The 26069-nt window shown below is 38.8% G+C and overlaps 1 protein-coding gene across 1 annotated transcript; it reads left to right on the top strand.

Annotated features, from left to right (window-relative positions):
- Window positions 1-12830: 12830 nt before the first annotated feature.
- On the top strand, window positions 12831-16498 carry LOC138872679 (sporulation-specific protein 15-like). Its single transcript, XM_070151089.1, has 7 exons — window positions 12831-13224; window positions 13356-13828; window positions 13873-14359; window positions 14521-14631; window positions 15041-15272; window positions 15390-15514; window positions 16323-16498. Exons 1-7 carry the CDS (start codon window positions 12831-12833, stop codon window positions 16496-16498), a joined length of 1998 nt encoding a protein of 665 aa, XP_070007190.1.
- The last annotated feature ends 9571 nt before the right edge of the window (window positions 16499-26069 follow it).

The following is a 26069-nucleotide window of genomic DNA, read 5'->3' as shown; positions in this document are numbered from 1 at the left end:
CATCTTGGGACTTAATTTGGCCATTGATATGAATATTCAGGAATTGCTGGTAATTAGTGATTCAAACTTTCTGGTGCATCAAGTTCTAGGAGAGTGGGCTACAAAGAATACCAAAATACTACCGTATCTGTATCATATGTAAGAGTTGATGAAGAGGTTCACAAAGATAGAGTTCAAACATGTTCCGAGAATTCAGAATGAGTTCGCAGACGCATTGGTCACTTTGTCCTCCATGATACAACACCCGGACAAGAGTTTTGTCGACCCTATTCCAGTGAGGATCCATAATCAACCAGCTTATTGCGCTCACATTGAAGAAAAAACGGATGGGAATTCATGGTTCCATGATATCAAGGAATACTTGGCAAAAGGATAATATCCGAAGCATGCAAATCATACTCAGAAATGCACACTCCGAAGATTATCCAACCATTTCTTCCAAAGTGGAAGAATTCTGTACATAAGGACTCCAGACCTTGGGTTATTACGTTGCATTGACTCCAATGAAGCTTCCAAACTACTAGAAGAGATACATGCCAGGACTTGTGGACCACACATGAACGGTTTCATTTTAGCCAAGAAGATATTGAGGGTAGGATATTTTTGCATGACTATAGAAACGGACTGCATCAGGTATGTCCAAAAGTGTCACCAGTGTCAAATACATGCAGATATGATACGGGTACCACCAAATAAACCCAATACAATAAGTGCACCTTGGCCTTTTTCTGCTTGGGGAATGGATGTCATCGGTTGATCGAGCCCGCCACTTTAAACGGGCATATGTTCATTCTAGTAGCCATAGACTACTTCACAAAATGGGTTGAGGCTACATCTTACAAGGATGTAACTAAGAAAGTCGATGCTGATTTTGTCAGGGATCGTATTGTTTGCCGATTTGGGGTACCAGAATTCGTCATCACCGACAACGCCGCCACCCTCAACAACGACTTAATGAAAGCTATGTGTGAAACCTTCAAAATCAGGCATAAGAATTCCAGAGCATACAGACCTCAAATGAATGGAGCTGTGGAGGCCGCAAACAAGAATATCAAGAAAATATTGAGAAAGATGGTAGACAACCATAAGCAATGGCACGAGAAATTACTATTTTCCTTATTGGGATATCTAGTACAATCCTCACATCAATCGGAGCAACTCCCTAATATTGGTATATGGTACTGAAGCTGTCATTCCCGTTGAGGTCGAAATTCCTTCTTTGATAATTATACAAGAAGCAGAACCCAGTGATGCAGAACGGATAAGAAGCCGCTACGAACAAAAAAAATGAATGTGGTATGCCACGGTCAACTTTATCAAAACAGAATGTCCATAGCTTTCAACAAAAGGGTCAGACCTAGACATTTCACACCAGGGCAGTTGGTGTTGAAGCGGATCTTCCCACATCAAGATGAAGCCAAAGGGAAATTTTCACCTAATTGGCAAGGGCCCTACATGGTTCAAAGAGTACTAACAGGAGGAGCACTCATACTTGCAGAAATGGACGGAGAAATTTGGCCAAAGCCTATCAATTTAGACGCAGTCAAGACATATTATGCTTAGATGGTTTGCATTTCTTCATTTGATGTAACTGAACTACGCTTGACCCGATTCCCGTTTAAGAGGGGATACGTATGCAGCCCTGTGGGTTCGGTCACATCTTAATAAAATCTTCATTTTCCTCATGGTCAGAAACTGGGGCAGAATTTTGAGGAGGACCCTTAAAATTCCAGAGCAAGTCCAGCCAATTTCATCATATACGGAACAACCGAAGAATCACTTATTGAACTGGGCAGAATTTTGAGGAAGATCCTCAAAATTCTAATGCAAAGAAGTCGCAATCTCTCTAAAATGTCACAGTCATTGGTTCATCTAATTTACTTGATATTGCATACTACTATGTTTTTTTAATAACTACATTCATCAAATGCACACATATTTTTTGAAAAATTTTATTTTTATGATAGCCAGATGTTACCCCGGATAACTCAAACAGAATCTCAAGACAGGAGCAGGGCAAGCAGAAGACGAAGGAACGAACCAACCTTTCCCGCAAAAGTCATGATTTTTCTTTGGATGTAGGAACAAGGAATATTCGTAAATACGTACACACATCAAGAACCATAACGTCAAGTCGCCAAATGCAAATGTCTCATGATAAGAAAATACTCTGCTATCACTCATTATCTTTCTTTTCATGGGGCTAAGCACTGCCTCCCATTTTGCATGAGGCTAAGACCTACCTTCTCATAAGGCTAAGCATTGACTTTCCCTACATGAAACTAAGCCTTGTCTCCTTTTCTTGAATAAGGCTAAGCATTGTCTTTCCCTTAATGAGGCTAAGCCCTATCTCCTTTCTTTGCATAAGGCTAAGCATTGCCTTTCCCTGCATGGCCTTGTCTCCTTTCCTTGCATGAGACTAAGCATTGTCTCCTCTTCTTGCATGAGGCTAAGTATTGCCTCCCTAATTTCATAAGTCTAAGCACTGCCTTTCCTTGCATCGAGACTAAGCATTGTCTCCTCTTATTGCATGAGGCTAAGCATTGCTTCCCTAATTGTATAAGGCTAAGCATTGCCTTTCCTTGCATCGAGACTAAGCATTGTCTCCTCTCCTTTGCATGAGACTAAGCATTGCCTCCCCAATTGCATAAGGCTAAGCACTGCCTTTCCTTGCATCGAGACTAAGCATTGTCTCCTCTCCTTTGCACGAGGCTAAGCATTGCCTCCCTAATTGCATAAGGCTAAGCATTACCTCCCTAATTGCATAAGGCTAAGCATTTCCTTTCCTTGCATTAAGACTAAGCATTGTCTCCTCTCCTTTGCATGAGGCTAAGCATTGCCTCCCCAATTGCATAAGGCTAAGCATTGTCTTTCCTTGCACCGAGACTAGGCATTGTCTCCTCTTCCATGCATGAGACTAAGCACTGTCTCCTAGTTGCATGAGACTAAGCACTATCTCTCTTTCTTGCATAAGGCTAAGCTCTGCCTTTCCTTGCCTAATACCGAATGCTATGCTACTTGAAATCTAGCACTATTTTGCCTTCCCGGGGCTAAGCTCTGTCCCAATCTTATGCAAGACTAAGATCTATCTTGTTTCGCTTCTTATATGACCCAACATCATGTCTCTGCATTTCATGGGCTGAAACGTCACCATTTTTGTCCAAAGACATCATAGTCCGAAGGCATCATCCTCATAGCCAGAAGACGCCATGCCATGGCCTGAGGATCTCTCAATATTGCATATCATTATTCAAAGGCATCATGGTTCAGAGGCACCATTCTCATGGCCCTAGAACATAATTTCATGGCTTGAAAATCCCTTATCTCACGATTCATGGCCCAGGACGTCATGGTCCAAGGACATCATCCTCACCGTCCAAAGACAACCTTCATGGTCCAAAGGAAATTTGCATCATGTTTAAATTCTCGCAATAATCCATATATATTTGCATGCATCATGTTTTAAGTTTTGCAGGTAATCCAGGAAGCATTCTTCAAATGGGAGCAATCTTCGCTCTAGTTTCTGTTCATAACATTCACATTCTGCAAATGTTTTAAACGTAACTGACCATCATCAATTCCCGCTTCTTACTCTATGTCTATTCAGATACTTGCTCTATAACACATTTGGTACGTTTTAGATTCACATTCATAACTCCGCATAAATCCATTCGATACTATCCTTCCCAAAAGAATCCTTTCCAAAACACACGACCATTCTTATAACAACTCCATCGATTTCGTTCACCGTTAGTTCCAGAACTACACACGACCTGATTCCTGTAACACCAGGGATATGTAGGCAAATCAGGAACCAGAGTTCAGTCCCATTTTTATCACATCATTCCTCGTTCTATTCGGCCAAAATTGGTCATTATTTTCTTTACCCGACAATTCTTCCATCATTCCCGGGTAAAGAGGGGCAGTGTTGATACCTAATTTTTCCCTCATATCTTTTAATTGTATATATATATATATATATATACACACACACTTTCAAAATGGTATAGATGCATCATCATTTAGCTTATAAGCCTATACAAGCATTTTTCATAATTTTAAAAGGCTTTAAATCGATTTATTCCTGTATTTTATTATATAAATATTAAGTAATTATCCTTCAAATTATTTTATGATGCGTTAATCATTTACACCTGCATGAATGTTTTTAAATATTTTTCTACATTTTTTATAATTACATTTGTATTTTTAGGGTTAATTGCACATTTTTGCAATAATAGCCCATATTAATGTATAATTACATTATTTATGCAGAAAATGACTTTTTATATTTTTATTATATTAAGTGATTATTTATAATCATTTTAGTGCACACATAATATTTTTGTTATTTATTAACTATTTTGTATAAATTATATTTTCTAAATATTGAGTATTTAAATAATAGCCTAATTCTAAACCTATTTTCGGACCTAAAATTACCCAAACCCTAGCCCAATTACCCCATACACTGGCCCAATAACCCCTATCCAAACCATACTTAACCCGGTTGGTACCCGCCCCAGTCTCGCTTTAAAATCCTGGTCGTTGACCTAAGATCAACGACCTACAATTAACCTGTCATTTTTATTACCCAATCCTAAACCCTAATTCCTCATTTCCTCTAAACCTACCACCCTTAAACTCTCTCAAAGATCTTTTCATCTCTCTCAAACCCTAATTGCCTCACCCCCAAATCCCCTTCCTAATCCCGTTGATAATGAGATTTTACCATTATTTGCTTGTCATATTTGGTTTCCTTTGGTGCTGGTTACTCGATTTTTGTATCACTTAGGTATTTTCCTAATTTTGGCAAATACCTCTTCTATATCGGACGAGAATCAAGTCAATCTTGAAGATTTGTGTGATATTCCGTCCATATACGCGAGATGAACTGGATCCTTCATACCAATTGTCCGATTTTGAGTTTAAAACTCTAACTAGGGTTTGGAATTTGATACTTTTTCCTTTCCTGTTGTTTTATTGACTTGAATGTGAGATTTCTCCCTTTTCTTTGTTTGTGTTTACTCGATTTCCTTCCTTACCTGTGTTTAATCAATTATTTTCCTTATTTGTGCATCTGATTTTACAACTATATAAACCCCCATTCCCTTTAGATAGACCTGAATCGAGATAATTTTACTAAAAACTTGAGGCTTCGCTCTGTGAATTCCTTATTATCTTGCTCTTTATTTTGTGGTGGCCGGCTGAAAGCCAAGGCCACAGAGAATTTACTGTTCAAATTCTTCTATACTTTTGTGGATCTTTTGCTCTTTTTTGTTGTTTGTTTAACTGGTAAGCGACTTGACTCTTGCAGTTTCATCCCTATGTGTTCTTGATTTGCGTATGTTCTCACCTCTGAAATTCCTGACTTAATAGGTTTTCTGGATTATTTTTGTGCACGAGTTTGTTAATTCTACTTTGTTCTAAGTCCGTTTAGCATCCGACTCTCCTTCTAATGCTACTAGTTATGTGTTTGCCTAAGAATAACTTGAGTAATCTGAGTGCAGGGGTCTAGATGTTTCCCTAATTCATTCTTATTTATTTTGTCCTTAACCTCTATAGTTAATGTTAGAAAGTCTGTCTGACACGTCCACTTGCTATTTTGTCACTCAGCATGCTCACTTGATCCCTATACCCCATTAGTGACTGATTAAGATTTTAACAATTACATCAACCTGTTTTTCCATGCCCTGCTTGAACCATTTTATGACATGATTTAGCTCTTCTCTAGTTGTTTAATCTATTATGACAATCCCAGAATACCCATATGTGATATTTGGTATGAGTTTGCTATCTTACACTATTATTGCAATGTTTGCTCTATGCACAATGTGTTGCAATTTGTATTAAAACTATTTGTTATCGACTATTATCCTGCTTCTATGCTAATATGTTTTCTAGTCTGTCATTTGTTCATTTGATACCCTGTTCTCCCAGTGTTTATCACAAAATATGTTCCCTATCATGTCTAAATACTGATTAGTATGACCCTAGGATGCATGTTTAGCTTAATCTGAACCTCTTAAGCCTCAATTGGTTTAGTGTCATGACTGCTAATCCTACAAACTTGTTTCTTTCTCCCAACTCGTTCAATGTGTGGTTATCTATGTGGTGTTTTCCTATGTGTTGAAATCTTGCTGAACCCGCGAGCCTGTTTGATTAGTTGATCTCCATGGCTATGTCTGCTTTAGGTTATACGTGTGTTTCTCACTTCTGTCCCTTAGCTATTGTCCATTCTCTTGCATTGTCACTTATGTTATTCTGAACTCTTTATTCTTAGCCGGCTGAAATCCAAGGCTATCAAGGCTCTTACTACTGACCTCCCAAGTGTGGGCACTGTTCGGGGTCCATTTGAGGCCCTTGTGAACTCTGACACACTAGGAGTTGGGGTCCTTTAGTCACTCCCTCTACTGCTAAAACCTGCACTGTTCCTGACACTCAACTCTCTCTTCCTATGGTCTACTAAATATGTAAATCGGTTAGTCAGTCTATGGTTGTGTGATCTAGCTTAATTTTTGCTATGGATTCTGGGTTGTGTTGATTCCTGGGTATGTTTACTGAAGGCCCAAACGGTGTTGGGTATTTTAGTTGGGCCTGCTGAAGGCTTATTGTCATCATTTTCTTAAAATACTTTGATTTTATTCATTTTTGGGCCTGCAATAACAGTTGTATAAATGATTGGGGTGCTAGTAAAAGGATAAATGGGTAGAACTTAATACTTGCATACAAAATGGGTAGATAACATGCCTATAGGACTTGATAATTATTTTCTATATGTGTTGTTCAATTACTATGCGTATTATAGAAACCATGTCATTAGGAAAAAGCACGCGCACATACTGTTTGCTAGCAAACACAAGTAGAAAAAATGCTGCAATTATGTTTATTGCTATGTGTTATTAGAAATCTTACCTATAGGACTTCAATTATTTTATTTGACGTTGTTCACCTAGAAAATATGCTCATAGAATTAAGGTATGTACTATTCATTATATATCATGCCTATAGGAAATAAACGCTAATAACAACCCTGTTAATCTGCACCATACACCAGAAATCATACCTATAGGAATTTGATCACTTCATTATTGTCTTGCACTGCTCACTAGAAATCATGCCCATAAGATTAAGTATAACGATAAAAAATGTGAAGCATCAATGGTTAGAGATCTTGCCTATAGGGTATAATTGCTCGTCCTAATGGACCTCTAAAACCCCATTTACTACATGTTAATACCGCTGTCACCTAGCATGAATAATTTTGAGATTCTCCTAATAGACTTCCCTGTCATTCAGCGTGTAGATCACTTTGGGTTGCAACATCTGTAAGGTTTAATAACCTGAAACCTGTGATTTCGATAATCAGCTTATAACAACTGTATAATCCTTTTGTACAAATGATGTCTTGTGTCTGAATTTGCCCGTACTTTGATTCACAGTCACCTAGAAATCATGCCTATAGGTCCAAGGTTCTAAATTCTAAGATCTCCTAATTTGCATATGAATTTGCGTGCATTTGTTGTCTAGGTGTGGGGGTCAATGTGAGCCTTTAGTTGCCTTTATGTGAAGTCTTTATATGTTTTGTAGTCACTTAGTTTTATCATTTTGAGCAGCCTAAGTATAGTCTAGAACCACTCAAATAGAGGTCTAAAGCCTTCTAGACCGTAGGCGTGGGACGGGTAGTGTACGAGTTATAATTGAACTAGTACACTTTAGGTAACAACTTAAAGATAGTAATCAGGTAGCAGGGGATGATAGTCTATGCCCGTTGAATAATATGAGTAACACCCCATTTGGAGGGAGTTACGAAGTATTATTTATGTTGCACGGGGTGATCCTTTAGGCTAAAAAACTTAGGACTCCCCTATTTTCTTTCTTTTCCTACTAGAATCGAAAATAGTTACACCCTCTATTCAAAATTTGTTTATAATAAACTTCGTAAATTTTTTGCTCTCTCTTCGTTTATTTGATCACATAGACTAATTTATATAATTCATGTTCGGCTGGGACCCACAGTTGTGGACCTTGAAAAGTGCATAATACCTTCTCTTCGAGGTAATTTCGAGTTCTTACCCGATCTTTGGTGACGCAAACTGGTTAAACCTGAGTTATTTGCAAATAGGTGCCCTAACGCACCTCAAACCCGTTAGGTGGTGACTCTCTCTTTTAACACCTTCCTTAAAAGAATTGTCACGATGTCGAAACCCGATTTCGCATGAAAAAAGGGCACGACAATTATCTTATATATAAAGAGTTAGGTGATGAGTCATTAGTAGACACACTGGTAACATTGTCATTACAAGCAATCACAGGTTCATCAAAAGAGATAGTATCAAAGAATGTAGGGAAAGATACAGACACAGATATAGACTTAGAGCAGATGTCAAATGGAAATACAAACTCATGGAGCATTATTTTTCTGGTAATATTTATTTTTCTTGTTGACAAATCAAGAACTTTAACCTTTGACACCAACGGGATAGCCAAAAAGACATGTGGAACTGTCCTTGGCTCAAATTTGTTTCTGTAAATCTTAGGTGTTGTAGGGAAACATAAAGAAACAAAATTTCTTAGCTGTGTATAGTCTGGTTTCTTACCATATAAGACTTCAAAGGGAGACTTTTTTTGGAGATATGTAGTAGGTTACCTGTTTATAATGTGAGTGGCTGTCAGAACACATTCTCCCTAATACTTTAAAGGTAGTTTAGACTGGAAAAGTAAGGCCCTGGCTGTTTCAAGAAGATATTTGTGTTTCCTCTCTACCTCTCCATTTTGTTGTGGTGTGTAGGGACAAATTCTTTGGTGGACAATTCCTTTTGACTGAAAGAAAACAGTGGCTTCAAGATTGTTAAATTCCAATCCATTGTCAGATCTAATGGATTTTATATTGGTTTTAAATTGGTTTTCAACTAAGGAGACGAAGATCATGATTGTTTGTAGTGCATTGCTTTTGCATGCTAGCAACTGATTCGAAGTAGTTTTACTATAGTCATCTACCATAGTGATGAATTATTTATATTTGGCATATATGTGTTCATGATAAGGTCCCCACAAGTCTACATGGAGTAATTCAAAAAAATTGGAAGAGGTACTGACTCTTTGGGGAAAGTGCAGTTTGGTTTGTCTAGCCATGTGGCAGATTGTGCATATGAAAGGTTGTTTAGGGGAGAATTTAGCAGGTATAATGGAGATACCTTACATCTTTACAAATATCACATGTCCAAGTGTATTGTACCATAAAAGGTTCACATTGTTGTCCTCAGAAACACAAGAATTAAAACCAGAACAAGAGACATCAACATTCAAAGAAGAAGTATTAACAGTTGAAAGGGAAAGGTTCTGCATTTGATTCAGAGGTGACTTATTTATAAATAAAGGTGAATGCCATTGCAGATTATTCAAAATGGAACTATTTATATCACAAGAGTGATCATAAACTGCAGTGGAAGAGTTCTTGTCTCTTAAACACTTGGAGCAAAGCAGGTACAAGCTATCTGTTATTCTACCAATATCTAGAGGCCTCTTCACTGAAGGGGCCTGCAGAAAACAAGTATCATCAATAAAGGATGCCATGCCTTTAAGATGTTTGGTTTACCAATCGACTGACACAAGATTGAATTTGAAAGAGGGAACTAAAAGGACTTTATACAAGACTATTTTTGATGTGAGAACAACATCACCAATCTCAGATACTTTGACTTTATATCCATTAGGCAGGACTACTAGGAGAGGGAGACAAACAGGCATATTCTTAGACTGAAGAAGTAGTGGCTACCATTGTAAGGTAAGATATTTATTTTAGATGGTAAGGATATATTAAATGTCATGTGATTGGAAGCCCCTGAATCTAGTATCCATGTATCAGTTTTGGATTCAAAGCATTTGCATGAAAGTTTGCCAAAATCAATGGAGGAAGTACATACTATCATACCTGCAAAGTTGACAACATTGGCACTAGATGAATTTGAACTTCCTAGGGATCTCCCAGCACCTCTATTCCCCATGTGAAAAAGTTAAAGTAGGCTCACAAGATGTCTATACTGTTCTTCTTCGGCCAGGTTCACATTGTCACACCTCATTTTTTCGAAGGGATAGGGAGTTTTTCGATTAAAGTGACATTAACCGAAATGAGATTATCTATTTAATTAGAGTATCCATTTGGAATATTTATTATGGTGTCCCAAGTTACTGATTTATTTTAAAATCTAAAACCAAGAAAATTGACTCTATTTAATGGTCTGCGAACACAGAAGAACATATAAGGAATTCTGTTAACCCGGGAGAAGGAGTGAGGCACTCCCGGATTTCGTGATTTTAGCATGGCCGCTTTAATCATACCTGGATTAATTAATTATTTAATTGTATATTTAGAACCTATGTGTATTTTACCTTTCACCGCTTTTTATTATGGCGTTATGGATTTATCTTTCAAAGGGATTACATGTGTGTAAATCCATTTTATTTGGGCGCGTTAGAATCATGTCACGCATACGTGTACACAATTAATCATGCTTTATTCTTTACTAAGATTGTTCGGCCAAAGTCGCGTGAACGCGTACCTTGATTTATTTTGGGAATCATAATTATGTCACGTGAACGTGTACATAATCACGATAATAGATTAATAGCACGCCTAAATCATTCTAGCGTATTATGAGTTATTTCCCTAAAACTAATTTGATATTATTGTAAGGCGATAAATTATGGACATGGAATTGTTGGAGGTCGTGAAGTATTTTAACTTTTGGAATTATCAAACTATTATTATAGGAGAAATCGGGTCTGCGAGCCTTTGTTTTTGAATGGGCTCGACAGATAGTAAACCACTCAGCCTCATTCTTGATTGAAATCAGTTTAGTCCATACGGAGGAATAACTTTTCAAACCTAATAACATTCAACATATTATGAATTTGTGGATTCAACCTTAATAAAATAACTGGATAAATTTAGAAACAAATCCTACAGCCCTCTTATCTTTTTGGTTAACAAAAATGTAAAGAGTTAACTTAGAAAATTATATAAACAATCCAACATTAATGAAATCAAATAAAGGAGCTTAAGCATTCACTGTTGCCCAAACTCTAAAACACAATTCAGTTCACAACGAAGCACTCAAGGAAAATCTAACCAAAGACCCTATATCATAAGCATTTAACAGAAGTCACACAATACATATGGATAGAAATTCATGAACAAACAATATGGAAAGAAATGATTAAGAAATCCGAGTACGGAAAAGGTACGATGGGTTTTCAATATCTTTGCCTTATGCTTCTTATGTTTTGATGATCTAACAAACTTATTGTGAAGAACCAGATAGAGAACCTGACCCACATGGTATACATTTCAAATGAATAATGTCCAGACTGATCTCCAGCAAATGAATGAACAACCACAGGGAGGAACACAACAGGGACCTGGTGACCTGGTCCCTTAGGGTTCTCCGACAGAAGTACAAGTCAGTGACTGTCCACAACCATTATAAAGAGGAGAACAATAGGGACCTAGTCCCTTAGGGTTCTCTGACAGAAGTAAAGTCAACTGTACATTTGGAACATAACAGCAGAAAGTGACTATCTCGCAACTGTTACAAAAGGGGAACACAACTGGGACTTAATCCCTTAGTGTTCTCTGATAGAAGTACAAGTCAATTATACAACAAGAATGCAACTGCACAAACGTGACAATGCAGCAGATAGTTGCAGCAGTCATTTCTTATTAGGAAGAAGCGTGTACCAAGAATTGACATCACTATCCATTGTGATGTCTTTTGTGATATAAAAATCTGGTGCAAGGCACAACATTTCACTTGTGCATTCAGTGATATTATCTCAAGCATAACAATGTTCATCCGACATTGAAGTCACTGGTGTGTCAAGAACAAGAATACAACTCCTCTAAAGATCAGTTTCATAATGAGTTTATGTATATCTCTAGTTGAGTTATAATTTTGTTATTTGTTCTTCATTGTATCTCCTATTTTGCTTTCTTAGATGCTTTGTCTTAGGAAAACCAAAATCCGTAAACTTCCAAGTTTATGTTGTGACTAGGATTAGTCATAAGTTTAAAGTTTTTGTAGCTAGAAGAGTCACAAAGTGGCTTGTGGTGAGAGCATCACAAGTTAGTTGAAGTCTTTGTAATAGGGTTTTTACAAAGTGGCTTGTAATAGTGAGATTGCAAGTTAGTGAAGTTAAAAGCCTACAAGTGTAGGTCGTGGTTTTTTGATCCCCTTATGTGGGATTTTTCCATGTAAAAATCCCTTGTCTTCTTTACTTCAGTTTTATTAGCATTCTCAACTTAACCTCATAGAGGACCAGTTATTCTACTATTTGGTGGACTCATACAAACTAACAATTGGTATTAGAACGGATTCTTTCTAAAAGGCTAACACCTAGAAAGGATCTCAATAGCTGCTCCACCCAACTTTAAGGAAGGACAATCAACCTACAGACCTCCTAGATTCAATGGTCAATACTACGACTGGTGGAAGACTCGCATGTATGATTTTATAATGGCCAAAGACTCAGAACTGTGGGACATCATCGATAATGGTCCGCATGTTCCTATGAAGAAGCTTGAAGAAACTGGACCAATGGTTCCGAAAGACAGAAAAGAGTACAACGACATTGACAGAAAAACTGTAGAAAAGAACTATTGTGCCAAGAAAATATTGATGTGTGGCATAAGACCCGATGAGTATAATAGAGTCTCAGCTTGTGATACTGCCAAAGAAATATGGGAAGTGTTGCAAACCGCACATAAAGGAACTACTTAGGTTAAACAGTCCAAGATTGACATGCTCACCGCAGAGTATGAGCTCTTTAGGATGAAGGATAATGAGTCTACACAAGATATGCTCTCCAGATTCACCTCCATCATAAATGAGCTTCATTCACTTGGAGATGTTATTCCCAGAAATAAGCTTGTAAGGAAAATCCTCAGTATTCTACCTGGTTCTTGGGAAAGTAAAGTAAATGCCATCACTAAAGCCAAAGATCTACAAACTCTAACCATAGATGAGTTGATTGGTAATCTGAAGACATACGAGATGAAAAGAAAGAAAGACAATAAAAGGAGAGAGCCGAAGAAGAAAAAGAACCTGGTACTCAAAGCTGAAAGTAGTGACTCAAGTGATGAAGATAGTGACATGGCCTATCTTAGTAAAAGATTTCAAAAGATGGTTCGAAGAAATTGTAGTATACCAAAGAGGGGCAGTTCAAGTAAAGCAAGGAACAATGATCTCGGTCACAAGTGCGGAAATCCAGGGCATTTCATCAAAGACTGCCCACTCACAAAATAGGAGCAATACAAATAAAATCCTGACAAAGTAGCAAAAGGAACTTGGTTCCAGACAAACGATTCAATCGAAAAAGTGCTGCTGACAATACCGTAAAGCCGACTCTTGTTGCTTGGGGAGACTCCTGCAGTGAATCAGAAAAGGAACTAGATGCAGAAAACAGCTCCATGATGGCAGTGGAAACTGAAGTAACAAAGTATGACTCACTGTTCGCGCTGATGGCTCAGTCTGATAAGGATGAAGAAGATGGAGACGATGAGGTAAATTTCAGGGATGTTCAGAGAAATATGAAATCCTACTCTTCTAAGAAGTTAAGGTCATTAGTCAATGTTTTAATTGATGCTTACTATATCCTTGATAATGATAAGGAGATCCTGACCTTTGAACTAGGAGAAGCTGAACAATCTAGAGATGATCTAGTGGTCTGTGTAGTGGACCTAAATAAGACCATAGCTAATCTTGAAAAAGAAAAGGAAGCTCTAAATGAAAAGATAACTAGTGTAGAAAATGAGAGAGATGACATGATGGTTGTGGCGGTTGACTTGAAAAAACAATAGAAAGTCTCAGCAAGGAGAAACACACTTTAGAAGAAACAATTTCAGCTATTGAGCAAGAGAGGGATGATTTCTTAGTGATAATCACTAACCTAGAGGAAACCATTGAGGGACTCAATAGCGAACATAGGACTGTGAGTCTTGGGAAAGGGAAGGAAGTAGCTAGTGAGACACACATCAAGCTCGAACATGAATTAAATGATGTGAAAACTAGTCTATGTGGTGAACTTAAGAAAAATCGGCAACTTCAAGCTAAATTAGAGAAAGTAAAAATTGATCTTGAGAAATCTCTGAAGTGGACCTGGTCCTCAGATGCTGTCATTGACAAGTATTCGAATAATAGTGAAAACAGGCAGGGAATCGGGTTTCAAAGGGAGAAAACTCCTTACAACCCTCACAGCAAGTACCTGTTCCTGATAACTGGCTGTGTACCCACTGTGGGAACAATAGGCACTTCAAAGAAAATTGCCAAGCCAGGGTTCAATCTGTTTAGAAAAATAAAGTGTTTACTAACAAAGTAACTACTAATAAGGGACCAGGTACCGGTCGCAAGAAACGAATATTGCCTGCATGGACTAGAAAAGCCCTTATCCATCCCTTTTATCATAACAAGGGACCCAAACTAGTTTAGGTTCCTAAATCTAACCCATAATTTGCATGTGTAGGGAACAGTGAGAGAAAGCAGATTGCGATGAACCAAGGAAAGTGGATTCTCAAAGCACGTGACTGGAAACACCATAGATTTCTTCTCACTGAAAACCCTGCAAGAAAGGAATGTATCCATTGAAAAAGGAAAGGGTACATTCTCAGTGCTGGAAAAGTTGGAAAATCTCTCTATCACTCAATTGAGAACATGTACTATGTGGATGGCCTGAAGTACAGTCTCCTGAGTGTCTCTCAAATATACTTTAAAGAGAACAAAGTAGAGTTCTTGTCATAGAGTGCACAGTTACCAATCTGGTGACTGACAAAGTGGTCTTAGTGGCCAAAAGAAACAAGAACATCTACATTGCTGACTTTGAATCTTTCTAAGCTGGTGATGTGAGATGCTTGAGAAGGACCTGGTTCGTGGTCTGTCAAATACAAGATTCACCTGGACACTGGTTCTTAGAATAAAGGATGAGACTTTCGAAATGTTTAGGGCCTTTGTCAAAAAGATCTAAGTGAAGATAAACTTGAAGGTAGTGTGCATCAAATCTGACCACAGGACAGAATATGACAATGCCAAATTTGAAGAGACTGTAACAAAAATGGAATCACACACAACTTCTCAGCACCAAGGACTCCATAGAAAAATGGTATTGCTGAAAGAAAGAATAGAACTGGAAGACATGGCCTGGACAATTCTCATTGACAATGGAATCGCCAAGAGTTTCTGGGCAAAAGTAGTAAATATTGTGTTCTACTTGGTGAATAGGTGTATGATCCGGTCCATCCTGAATCAAAACCCACTATGAGCTGCCAAATGGAAGAAAACCAAAGACAACTCATCTGAGAATATTCTTGACTGAAAATGCCATGTTCTCGACAACAGGAAGGACCAACTTGGGAAGTTTAATTCAGAGGAAATGAAGGAATCCTTCTGGGATACTCTCCACAAAGCAAAGGCCACAAAGTCTACAACAAAGGTCACACTGAGTGGAAGGAAGTGCTCATTGGGTATTCAACAAGACACCTTTATCTAACCAAGGAAGAAACACTAATGATTAATATAATAGACCATCTCCGGTCCCTGGGAAATATCTAAGGTTTCAAGTAGGGAGGCTGACATGATGAGTAAGATGAAGGAGACAGGTGAAAGACAATGCAACATCATCTTCCACTTCTCACAAGGAACCTGGTACTTCACTTACCACCACTGAAGCTGAAGAAAGAGTGGAGATGTAGTTCATGGAGCTCCACAAGTAACAGAATAAAGAGTATAGGGAAATCAAATTAACCTCCCAAGTTCCACTACAAATCAAGCCTCAGTCCCAAACTAGAAATACAAAAGCTCTCATCTATCTGATAACCTAATCACTCCCTTTTTTCTAGAGTTAGACAAGTATTAAAAAAAATAAAAAAAAATAAAAATTTCTTAGTCCCTTCTGTATCTCCACTCCATAATAGAATTTAAAGCCAAGTCCTTAGGCATCCTACTTGAGGGCCAGCAAAAGAAGTTTAAGATACCTTAAAAAAACTCAGGACATGGTCTTGTATTACCCCTCAAGTGATAGTTTTAATCCTGTTGGGTGTGATGATATTAACTGTGTTGGTCTTCTTGTGGACAGGAAAAGCACTTCTGGAACGGTTCACTTTCCATGTTCATGTCCCATCCCTTAGGGGATAAGGAAGAAAAACTCAATTGCCTCGTCAACAACTAGGAAGAATGTGTAGCGGAAGAACCCTGCTGTGCTCAAACCCTATGAACTGTGCAGCAACTGGAAGATCTTGGGGTATCTTCTAATGGTATATCTTCTCTATGCAGTTCAAAACAATAGGACCAAGCACATTGAGGGGTGGCATTGTCTTCTAAGAGTCAATATGGAGAAAAGGTTGATCTGTGGAGAGTCTTCTAGAACAGAAGACCAAATTCCAGATACCTTCACCAAAGCCTTGAGTAGAGAATATTCTGGAAGAAACAAGGAGAAGATGGGGTCATGAGAGTATAATGGAGAACCTGATTCTCCATCAGTTGTCTATGAAAGACACCTTCAGGTAAAATTAGCTAAAGTGTTTTCTAACCAAGCCTAACTCACATCAATACCGTTGCAGGTAAACACGCATGACGATCATAGAAGCTAAAGGTACAGTTATGAACTGCGAAAGAAGAGCTGCTAAAACCTTTTTCAAAAATGTTTGGGCATCAGGTTCTTGTACCACAAGTTAGTAGTAATGTGTTTTTCTCTGCATGCCGTCTCAAAATGGTAACATAAGTAACTCAACTGCCATATCATCTGACTTTTCAAAGTCTGCATGACATGTCTTATCTTTCAAATACCTCCATCCCCTCTACACGATAACATTTTTCCACAAACCTACCACCATTTTCAAAACTATTCAGAACCTATTTCTCTCTCCTCTCATCATTAGTCCTTTTTCTAATAAAACTTTACTTCTCCCTCACAGGAAGTTATGAACCTTCATCTCTTCTGTATAGCTGTGATCCTCTCTTCATCTCTCTCTCTCTGTATCTCTCTCTCTCACTCTACTTGTCTTCCCAATACTCCTATAATGGCTATCGAACGATCGCTTCCTTCTCCCACCATTAACACCACCCACACTTCCCTATCACCCTTAAAATTATCCCCAGAGATCCACTATTTCACTCATTCCAATACTACTGTATCCACACCTGGTTCCTCCTCTTTTCCTATAGTCTTTCCTTTTCTGACAAACCCTATTTTTCTCCCATGTATTGAGAACTCTATGTCTCGTCACTCCTCCGATCTCATCAAAGAACACTCAGGGGGTTTCACCTCTCAAGTGTCAGATGTCTCTGAGGATGATCCTGACCAATATCTGAACTCCTCCATTTTGGACTTAGTAACTCTCACAGAGTCACCAGAAAAGGAAGCAGTGCATAACATCATGGCTATCGCTGCTGAGAGTTTGATGAATGAAGGAGAATATCTCTCGTCTAAGTATCAGGGGAAAGACACTCCATTCCTAAGCGATGTAATAACCATAGTACTCCTCAAGTCTTTGGCTCATGAGACTTTCCTAGAAAAACCTACTGAAGAACCTGATTCTCTTCCAGGAAAACCCACTTCTGCACCTCCTGACCATCCTAAGCTCTTAGAATCCTCCTCCAAGTCACCCACTTCAGGTCACAGTAGAAAGAGGGTTTTGAGTCTACATTGCAGAAAAGTAGAAGAAGTGTCAAGACAAGGAAAAAGAGGGTGATGAATCCAGGGACATTTGTTACTAACAAGAGTGTTCCAGAAAGTGGGATTGACAAAAATGCTTCAAAGGAACCTGGTTCCTTAGTGCAACAATCTATGAAAGCTCAAAAGTATGTGGATAAAGCTTCTGATGAAACTATTGAGAAATAAAATGGTACATCCATGAAGGGCAGGAGCAAGTCTAAAAAGAGTCAAGTTGAGCAAGCCATGTCTGAAGATGATACTGTGGGGTTAGTAAGTTGGAAAGGAAAGTCTGTTGAAGGATATAACAAACAAAAAAAGGAAACTATTAGAGAACCTGGTGCTCTGAGGACCATGCCCAGTGATAGTGGTCTTTGGCAGCAGAGATTAAGAACTCAGAAAGTCTTGTGGGGTCGTACATTTGACCAAGTAATTTCAGAGATGGTCGATATGAGACAAATTCTGGAGATAGTGGAATTTCAATAATGGGAGCACTTTTTTGAAGGGAGTATGCCTCTGGTGTATGAAGATGTGGTACAAACTTTCTACACATCTCTCTTTACTATAAAGGGGGATCACATTTGTGCGCTAGTAAATGGAGTAGACATTGTACTTGACGCTTCTGTATTGGGAAAGGTTCTCAGAATTTCATGTGAAGGGATGTCCTCAGTCAAGAGTGTTTGTGGTGTCAACTTTAGGAGAGCCATCATGAAAGAGCAAGCTATTCAGCAGGGGGAACAGGTGCATAATAAGGTATTACTTCCTGAATATCAGCTTCTTTTTGAACTAGTCAATAAGGTGCTCTTACCTCGTTCCTAGAGGCGGTCTATTGCTACAAAATCAGATATGGTCTTAATGGAAGTGCTTGATGAGTTTGTCCCAATCAATCTGCCAGCAATCATGATAGATCATATGCAAAAGGTGGCAAACTTTAAAGGTGGAAATCATGGGCTACCATATGGCTTTCTCCTCACTGAGGTGTTCAGATTCTACAAGGTACCCTTGGGGAATCCTAGAGTGGGCACACACAAGCAAACATTCTCTTAAACCACTTTAGAAGAATTTGAATGTGTAGAAAGAGTTGGTGGAAGCATCTTGTTGCGACCAAAAACACTCACGCAAGTGCATGTGATCGTCAAGTAATAAAGTAGTGAGTAGATTATCATTCCTGCGAAGAGTTGTGATTAACTATTGACTGATTCAAACTCAGCTAGCTTATCGATTTAAGAGATTTTTCACAAAATATAGAAGTAACTAATTTACTACCTAAAACTATCAAGCAATGAATTAACTAGAGATCAACCGAACAAATAACAATTTTGAGTAACAATCAGTAGGAGAGAATATTCTAGGGTCACGGGTTAGGTAACAATCATGTTGCGTTCTTGGCTTAAGATAACTAATTGATTTATCTGGATTGTTGATTGACAGGGTTGATATTACTCATAAGAATCTGTCGAGTCCTTACTCGCTTATTTAAGTTAATTTAATGCCTATATGTCTATGGAATTAAGATTAACAAGAATGCATTTATAATTCCTGTATTTCAATCAAGCAAGGTAATTAGGTATATGTCTATCCTAATTGCGAATCCGTTCCCCGATGCCCAGGTTCAAGAACTTGCTCTATTTAATTCTATATGCAATCTAGAGTTCCCACTTTCGAGTTCAACTCTAAATTCGTAGATAGTATCTCACTGTTAGCTACTCAGCAAAATAATTAAAAACATAATTAAATAAACAACCCAATATGATAAAATCAACTTCGTTAAATTAAACCTCAAACAACAAAATTCATATTTCATCCATGACCCTAGAACAATAGGTTTTTAGCCACTCATAATACTAGCAAACAATTGCATAAGTTTTGAATAATTGAAAATACTAGAAAAGATGAAGAAATCTGAGATGTTCTTGCTCCCGAATGTTTCTTATGTGTATTTGTCCTCCAAAGTGGCGTCTCCCCCTTCAAAAATAGGCTTAATCTTTCTTTTATACGTGTTGGATAGGTCTAAGGCCGAATAAACCAAATCCCGGGCAAAATAGGACAAAAATCACGTCAACGGCGCCCAGCTCGGCGCTGCCAAATTTTCAGTTCTGTCTCCCGTGCCACAGGTGGCGCCAGGTGCTGCTTGTGGCGCCCAAATGCACATTTTCTCGGTTTTGTTCGTTTTGGCTCAAATCTTGCACGTTTCGCCCCCAATTGCTCCCGAATCATTCCTACAAGTAAAAACAATTCAAATTAATATAAATCATAGCATTTAACATCCCAACTTCACGAAAAAAAAGTAAAATATGAGGCGATATACATAAAAATATATATACTTTAAGCTTAACATCAACACCCCACACTTAGACTCTTGCTCGTCCTCGAGCAATGGGACTTCTACTAACCCCCCAACCACGTATAAGTCTCAATCATAGAGGAGCACCTTAACTTTTAGCCACACACTATACCCTTGACTATTATCAATACCGGCACACAAGTATGAACACACAAAATTTCACATTCTTCCCATTTAAGCATGCCCAAGTATAACATTTCAATTCAATCAGTTCCAACAACCTATTTTTCACCACCCAACCTCAAAAGCTGACTTGTACCCACTAAGCGCCTTCAATTCATGTACTCACCCAACAAGAAAGTTTACAACATTACCAATCATTCATGAGATCATGTGCCCTCACCAAAAAATAAAGAGTGAAGATAGATTAGTCCACACATTCAAATATACTTTTGAATATAGATTAAGGACATCACACAATTGAACAAAATTCACTCACTCTCATAAATAATTCATATGTATCCCGTGGTCGTACCATAAGCTTGCCCGTAGTGTATATCTCTACTAATTTAAGCTAGCCAAATCTAGGATTAATTAGAACTTTAAGGTTGTAATGTAGGATAAGGGACGAGTATGATACATTTAGAAATAGTGGCTAACCTTCCTAAGCACTTTAATTCACTACATTCATGATTCAAGCACATATTCTTCTCAACCAATTCACTTGCCATATACAACATAGCCCTCTTTTCAATTAAGCACTTTTATATTTCCACTAGCACAAATCAATAAGAATTGGTGGTGTGTATTTTCTCCATTATTTGAGCTATCATATTTTTTTCTCTTTTCTTGTAATTTTTCTTTTCCTTTCTCTCTTTTTTTTTCCCACACACTCCATACATTAAAGTTCATTGGCTAGTGTCTTTAATTTCAACCTTAGTGCACCAACGGGACCTTCTATGGTTCCACTCGGAAACTACTCCCCAATATCTCACCTTACTTCTTTTAGCGATTAAGTGCCTTAGGAGGTAAAGGTTCAATCAATATCCAATTAACAACAAAATAAGGGTATGACTTGTAATGTGGGTGCCAAAATAAAGGTCTATAGGCTCAAAGAGCTAGCAACGGAAAATTTTTACTTTTATGTGACAAGCACATCCATGATCAAGCAAGAAAATGCCTGCATAATCTCCTAGATTAGCACAACTTACAATTTCGCTTCAATTAACACACGGGGCAAGTTCTAGACTAGAAAAACAAATCCTCACACACACGTTGCACATGACTCAATCAAAATGGTTATGTTCAACTCTCAAGTCAAGCAAGCACACATAATTGAGAAATTTAAGCAATATTGCACTATGTGGCATACGAGTCAAACAAATGAGAAAAGGTGTCACAAAATAGGCTATTTACTTTACTTAGCCTTCACAATTCAAACCAAATACACGCAAAAATAGAATGTATGTCATAGCCTAATATGCCAGCAACGACCATGTAAATGAGTATCTCATAGCGACTCAGTTTCTTCCTACACTAATCCTAAAAAAATAAAGTACCCGATTCGAGCTACATCCTTAGAAAAGAACCGGTGCCCAAAGAAAAACCAAGGAACGCTAAATAGCTATTCTAAAAATCTTTTGGTGTTTTTTTTAAATCGGACTTTTATCCCTCAAGAAAATTGTCCAAAAGATCCATCGTCGGGAAAAGTCCGAGCTTTTTCAATTTTTTTTTGTATTTTTATGCTTTTTTCTCTCTTTTGATTTAAAGCAACCAAACTACACTAAAACTACTAAAAGAAACAAATTAAAGCAAGTTGATACAAAATATACAACTACAACACAGGTAGTATTCCTCCCACCCCACACTTAAACTATACATAGCCCTCGATGCAAGTAAAAATGAAAAATAGAGTAAGGTGAAAAGAAAAACTCCCTGTCAGTCAGAGTCCACCTCCCCCAGCAGCTGTGGGCTCATCATCATCCGGTTCTAGAGGCACCAAAGTCATGGGCCCCGTAGCACCATTCCCATCCTCATCCTCAGTGTCTGAGCCCTTGACAGAGTTGACATCCTCCGACGAGTGAACGGGGCTGGCAAGTGCAATCCCCAACATCTCCTTGGACGTGCTGGACAAGTCATCGCGTAAATGCATACGATCCTCATCGGAAATACCTGCCCTGCTCTTTAGTAAGTTCAACGAGTTATAAATGTACCTGTAATAGTTCTCCTCTCGCTCTATCTGGGCTGCGAGGGGTGAGTTTTGACGATGTCTCCACCAGAGATGTGATATCCATAAGCCCAAACGGAGTCTCCACTGCCATATCATGTCCAAGTGTACTCTGGCACTCCTCGAAATAGCATATACCGAGTGAGTAAATTACCAAAGAAGAACCGCCTAATTTGTCACCTAAATCTCGTGTGGGCCATCTCACCGAGCATAATCGCAGCCACGTTAATGGATCGTCCGGTCATCAAGAAGAATATGAGACATACTCTAGCACGAGTGTAGTCACTGCTGTGCTCCGCTGGCATTAGTCTCGCTTGCACAAAACTCTGCCACACTTTGGCAGCTTTGTTGAAGTTGGAGCGAACCATAGAGAGGTGAATGTTGCCTTGCTTCCTTATCCACTTTGCATTGGAATCCACACCACAAAAGAGTGTGACATATTAGCTCATATTTTGGGCTTCTAATAAAGCGTTGGAGTCTCTTTAGGTTAGCATTCTCAACCCCAAATAGTCACACAAAGACTCTCTATCCAACGGCACATCCTTACCTCTTACACGTAAAGTGCTCAATTGGTAATCCCAGTTTGCATACAGCTCTCAAACCATGCTCAGGTTTGCAAGCCCAGGGCATTCCAAGAACTTGTGCATCTTTAGAGCTTGCAGCCTGTCAAGTACCTCCGGGAAGTTTCTTTCTAAGGCAGTGGTATTAATCCCAATCTCATAAATGTACCGACTAGATGGCAGGAAGTCGCTGTGCCGTGCAATAGCTGCAGCATCGACCAAATCCAAACGAGGCCTTGGCCTCAATGGCGCCTGCTGAGATCACTCGGCGACCTGCTTTCCTTTGGACTGCCGTGAAGATCTTTCTCCCTGCTTGCGCTTTTTGGGCGCAGGAGAAGTGGTGGAGGACTTTCCAATGCCTTTGCCTTTTCTAGAACCATCACGAGCTATAGTATCCTGCAACACAAATAAGCACAACTGTGAGAACACTGCAAGAAATATGCCTATGGTTGTTGTGCAAGTCATGAAATGACCCCACACTTAAAACCGAAGGCACAATGTACATTATGTCACAATTTTGACTTCAACATGTACAAGTGTTGCACCCTTAAGCTATGGGTACTCAAGACTTCCCCATGCCATACAATAAGGATGATCATGGCTACGCGAATTCACATTAAGGTAAGCAAGAGGCATATGGTATGTACCTTTCACCACTCCTAGACTATACAAAATTAGTCCAATTTACAGGATTCTACAACATACATTATATAGAATAAATGGTGTAGGAACATGTATTGCATCAAAGCCACACCCCCTAGCATGTAAAAGAATCCCTACACACCCCATACTTAGCCCATATTCATACACAAATATACCCCATTACTCAGACTTCACAGGTGCACCAAAATCCTCATTTAAGCATTTTAGCATTACGGGCATAAGGTGTGTGCTTCTAATTCAACAATAGTGGAATATGGTGGCCCTCCCAATTTTCAATTAAGTAGAGGGAATTCTAGTTTACTACTCCATATACATAATAACCACATAATTTTCGACCAACACAAGTCACCCACCATAAAAATTTCATAAGAACTATATAGGGAAAAATATTGGGGATTAGGGCTCTTGGAGAATGGGATCATGTTTATCTACTAGTGAAAACACAAAAAGAAAGAGAAGAGGAAAGAAAGAAGAACTTACATGTAGAGTGTAGAAGGAGAGCAAGAGAAAACAAAACTTTGAAAAAAAATATGGAGAGGAAGAAGAAGCGGGCGCGACAGAAGCAGAAGAAGCCTTTGTTTGGTTTTGTATTTGGGTGGGGTTGGGTTATGGTTAAGTTGGGTTGGGAATGGATATGGGTATTAGGATTGGGGTATAGTATTAATGTAAATGGGTATTTGTGCTGGGTTAGATGGGTATGGGTTAGAAAATAAGAATAAAGACGAAAAAATAAAAAAATAAAAAATATACTTACCTGAACGCCCCCCAGCACGGCGCCTCGCGCCCTGCCTGGCGCTGGGGTTTTTGTTGATTCTGTTTCCAGCGCCCCAGGCAGCACTGGGCGCTGTCCTGGGCACTGTTTCGCTTTTTTTTTTTTAACTTGATCCCCCGAGCCTTTTATATACCCAATTTACATATCCTACACCATTATATCTAAAATTTCTATACCTACAAAGAAAATTCAAAACTCTATCTACTCTAACTAAAATAAAAATTAAGAATTTAAACTAGGAAAGCAACAAAAATTGGGTTGCCTCCCAACGAACGCCTGATTTAATGTCGCGGCACGACTCAACACATTTTTAAGCATCGGCCAAGTCCATCGAGATCTTGTGACGTGCAATGTCACCACCCTAATAATGTTTTATTCTCTAGCCATTTACCAAGAAGGTACCACTTGAGCTCGTATCACACAATTCCACAATTCCATAAGGCCTCACACTTACCACAGCAAAAGGACCTGCCCAACGATACTTAAGCTTTCCAGGGAAAAGCTTCATCCTCGAATTGAACAAGAGAACTTCCTGACCCGGCGTAAACTCTCGAAGTTGGATGTGCTTGTCATGCCACCTCTTAGTCTTTTCTTTATATAATTTAGTATTTTCATATGCGTGCAATCGAAACTCATCAAGCTCGTTGAGTTGCAGCAACCTCTTCTTACCAGCTAAGTCCATATCCATGTTTAGCTTTTTAATTGCCCAGTAAGCTTTGTGTTCCAGCTTGACGGGCAAGTGACACGCCTTCCCATAAACTAATTTATATGGAAAAGTACCTATGGGAGTCTTGTACGTAGTTCGATATGCCCATAATGCGTCGTCTAGCTTCCCGGCCCAGCCCTTACTATTTACACCTACTATTTTCTCCAGAATCTGCTTTACCTCTCTGTTTGAAACTTCCACTTGACCACTCGTTTGGGGGTGATAGGCAGTGGAAACCTTGTGCTTAACTTCATACTTTGCAAGAACATTATTCATCAATTTGTTGCAGAAGTGAGTTCCTCCGTCGCTTATCAACACTCTGGGAGTTCCAAAGCTTGTGAAGATGTGCTTCTTTACAAGGTTTACCACAACATTTGCATCATTAGTGGGAAGAGAAATGGCCTCCACCCACTTAGAAACATAGTCGACTGCCACCAAGATGTACCTGTGACCATTAGAGTATGGGAACAGCCCCATGAAATCAATCCCCCAAACATCAAAAAGCTCCACTACCAGAATATTCTGCAGAGGCATCTCGCGCTTCTTCGTGATTGTTCCAGTTCTTTGGCATCTGTCACACTTTTTAACAAAGTCATGTGCATCCTTAAACAATTTTGGCCAATAGAAACCTGATTGTATAACTTTCTGGGCAGTTCTATCTCCACCGTGATGTCCTCCGTATGGCGAAGCGTGACAGTCATGCAATATTGCATTCATCTCTTCCTCAGGAACACATCTTCGCACCAACTGATCTGCGCATAGCCTGTATAAGAATGACTCATCCCACATGTAGAGCCTCACATCATGTAGGAACCTTCTTCTATTATCGGGTGTCAATTCTGGTGGTGTCACCCCACTTTCAATAAAATTCACATAATCTACATACCACGGAGCTTCGCTTGAGGTAATTGCCAATAACTGCTCATCAGGAAATGTTTCCTTAATTGACCCTCCTTTAGCTACATGGCTGCGATTTTCTAATCTGGACAGGTGATCAGCCACTTGATTCTCTGTCCCTTTTCGATCTCGAATTTCTAAGTCAAACTCTTGCAAGAGGAGGACCCAACGAATCAGCCTCGGCTTGGCATCTTTATTCTCAAACAAGTATCTGATAGCTGAATGATCTGTGTAGACGATGACTTTGGTCCCCACTAGAT

This window comes from Nicotiana sylvestris, chromosome 7 (genome assembly GCF_000393655.2).
Source record: "Nicotiana sylvestris chromosome 7, ASM39365v2, whole genome shotgun sequence".
NCBI lineage: Eukaryota > Viridiplantae > Streptophyta > Magnoliopsida > Solanales > Solanaceae > Nicotiana > Nicotiana sylvestris.
The sequence above is the reverse complement of the archived record's forward strand: the minus strand, read 5'-3'. Positions and strand labels throughout refer to the sequence as shown.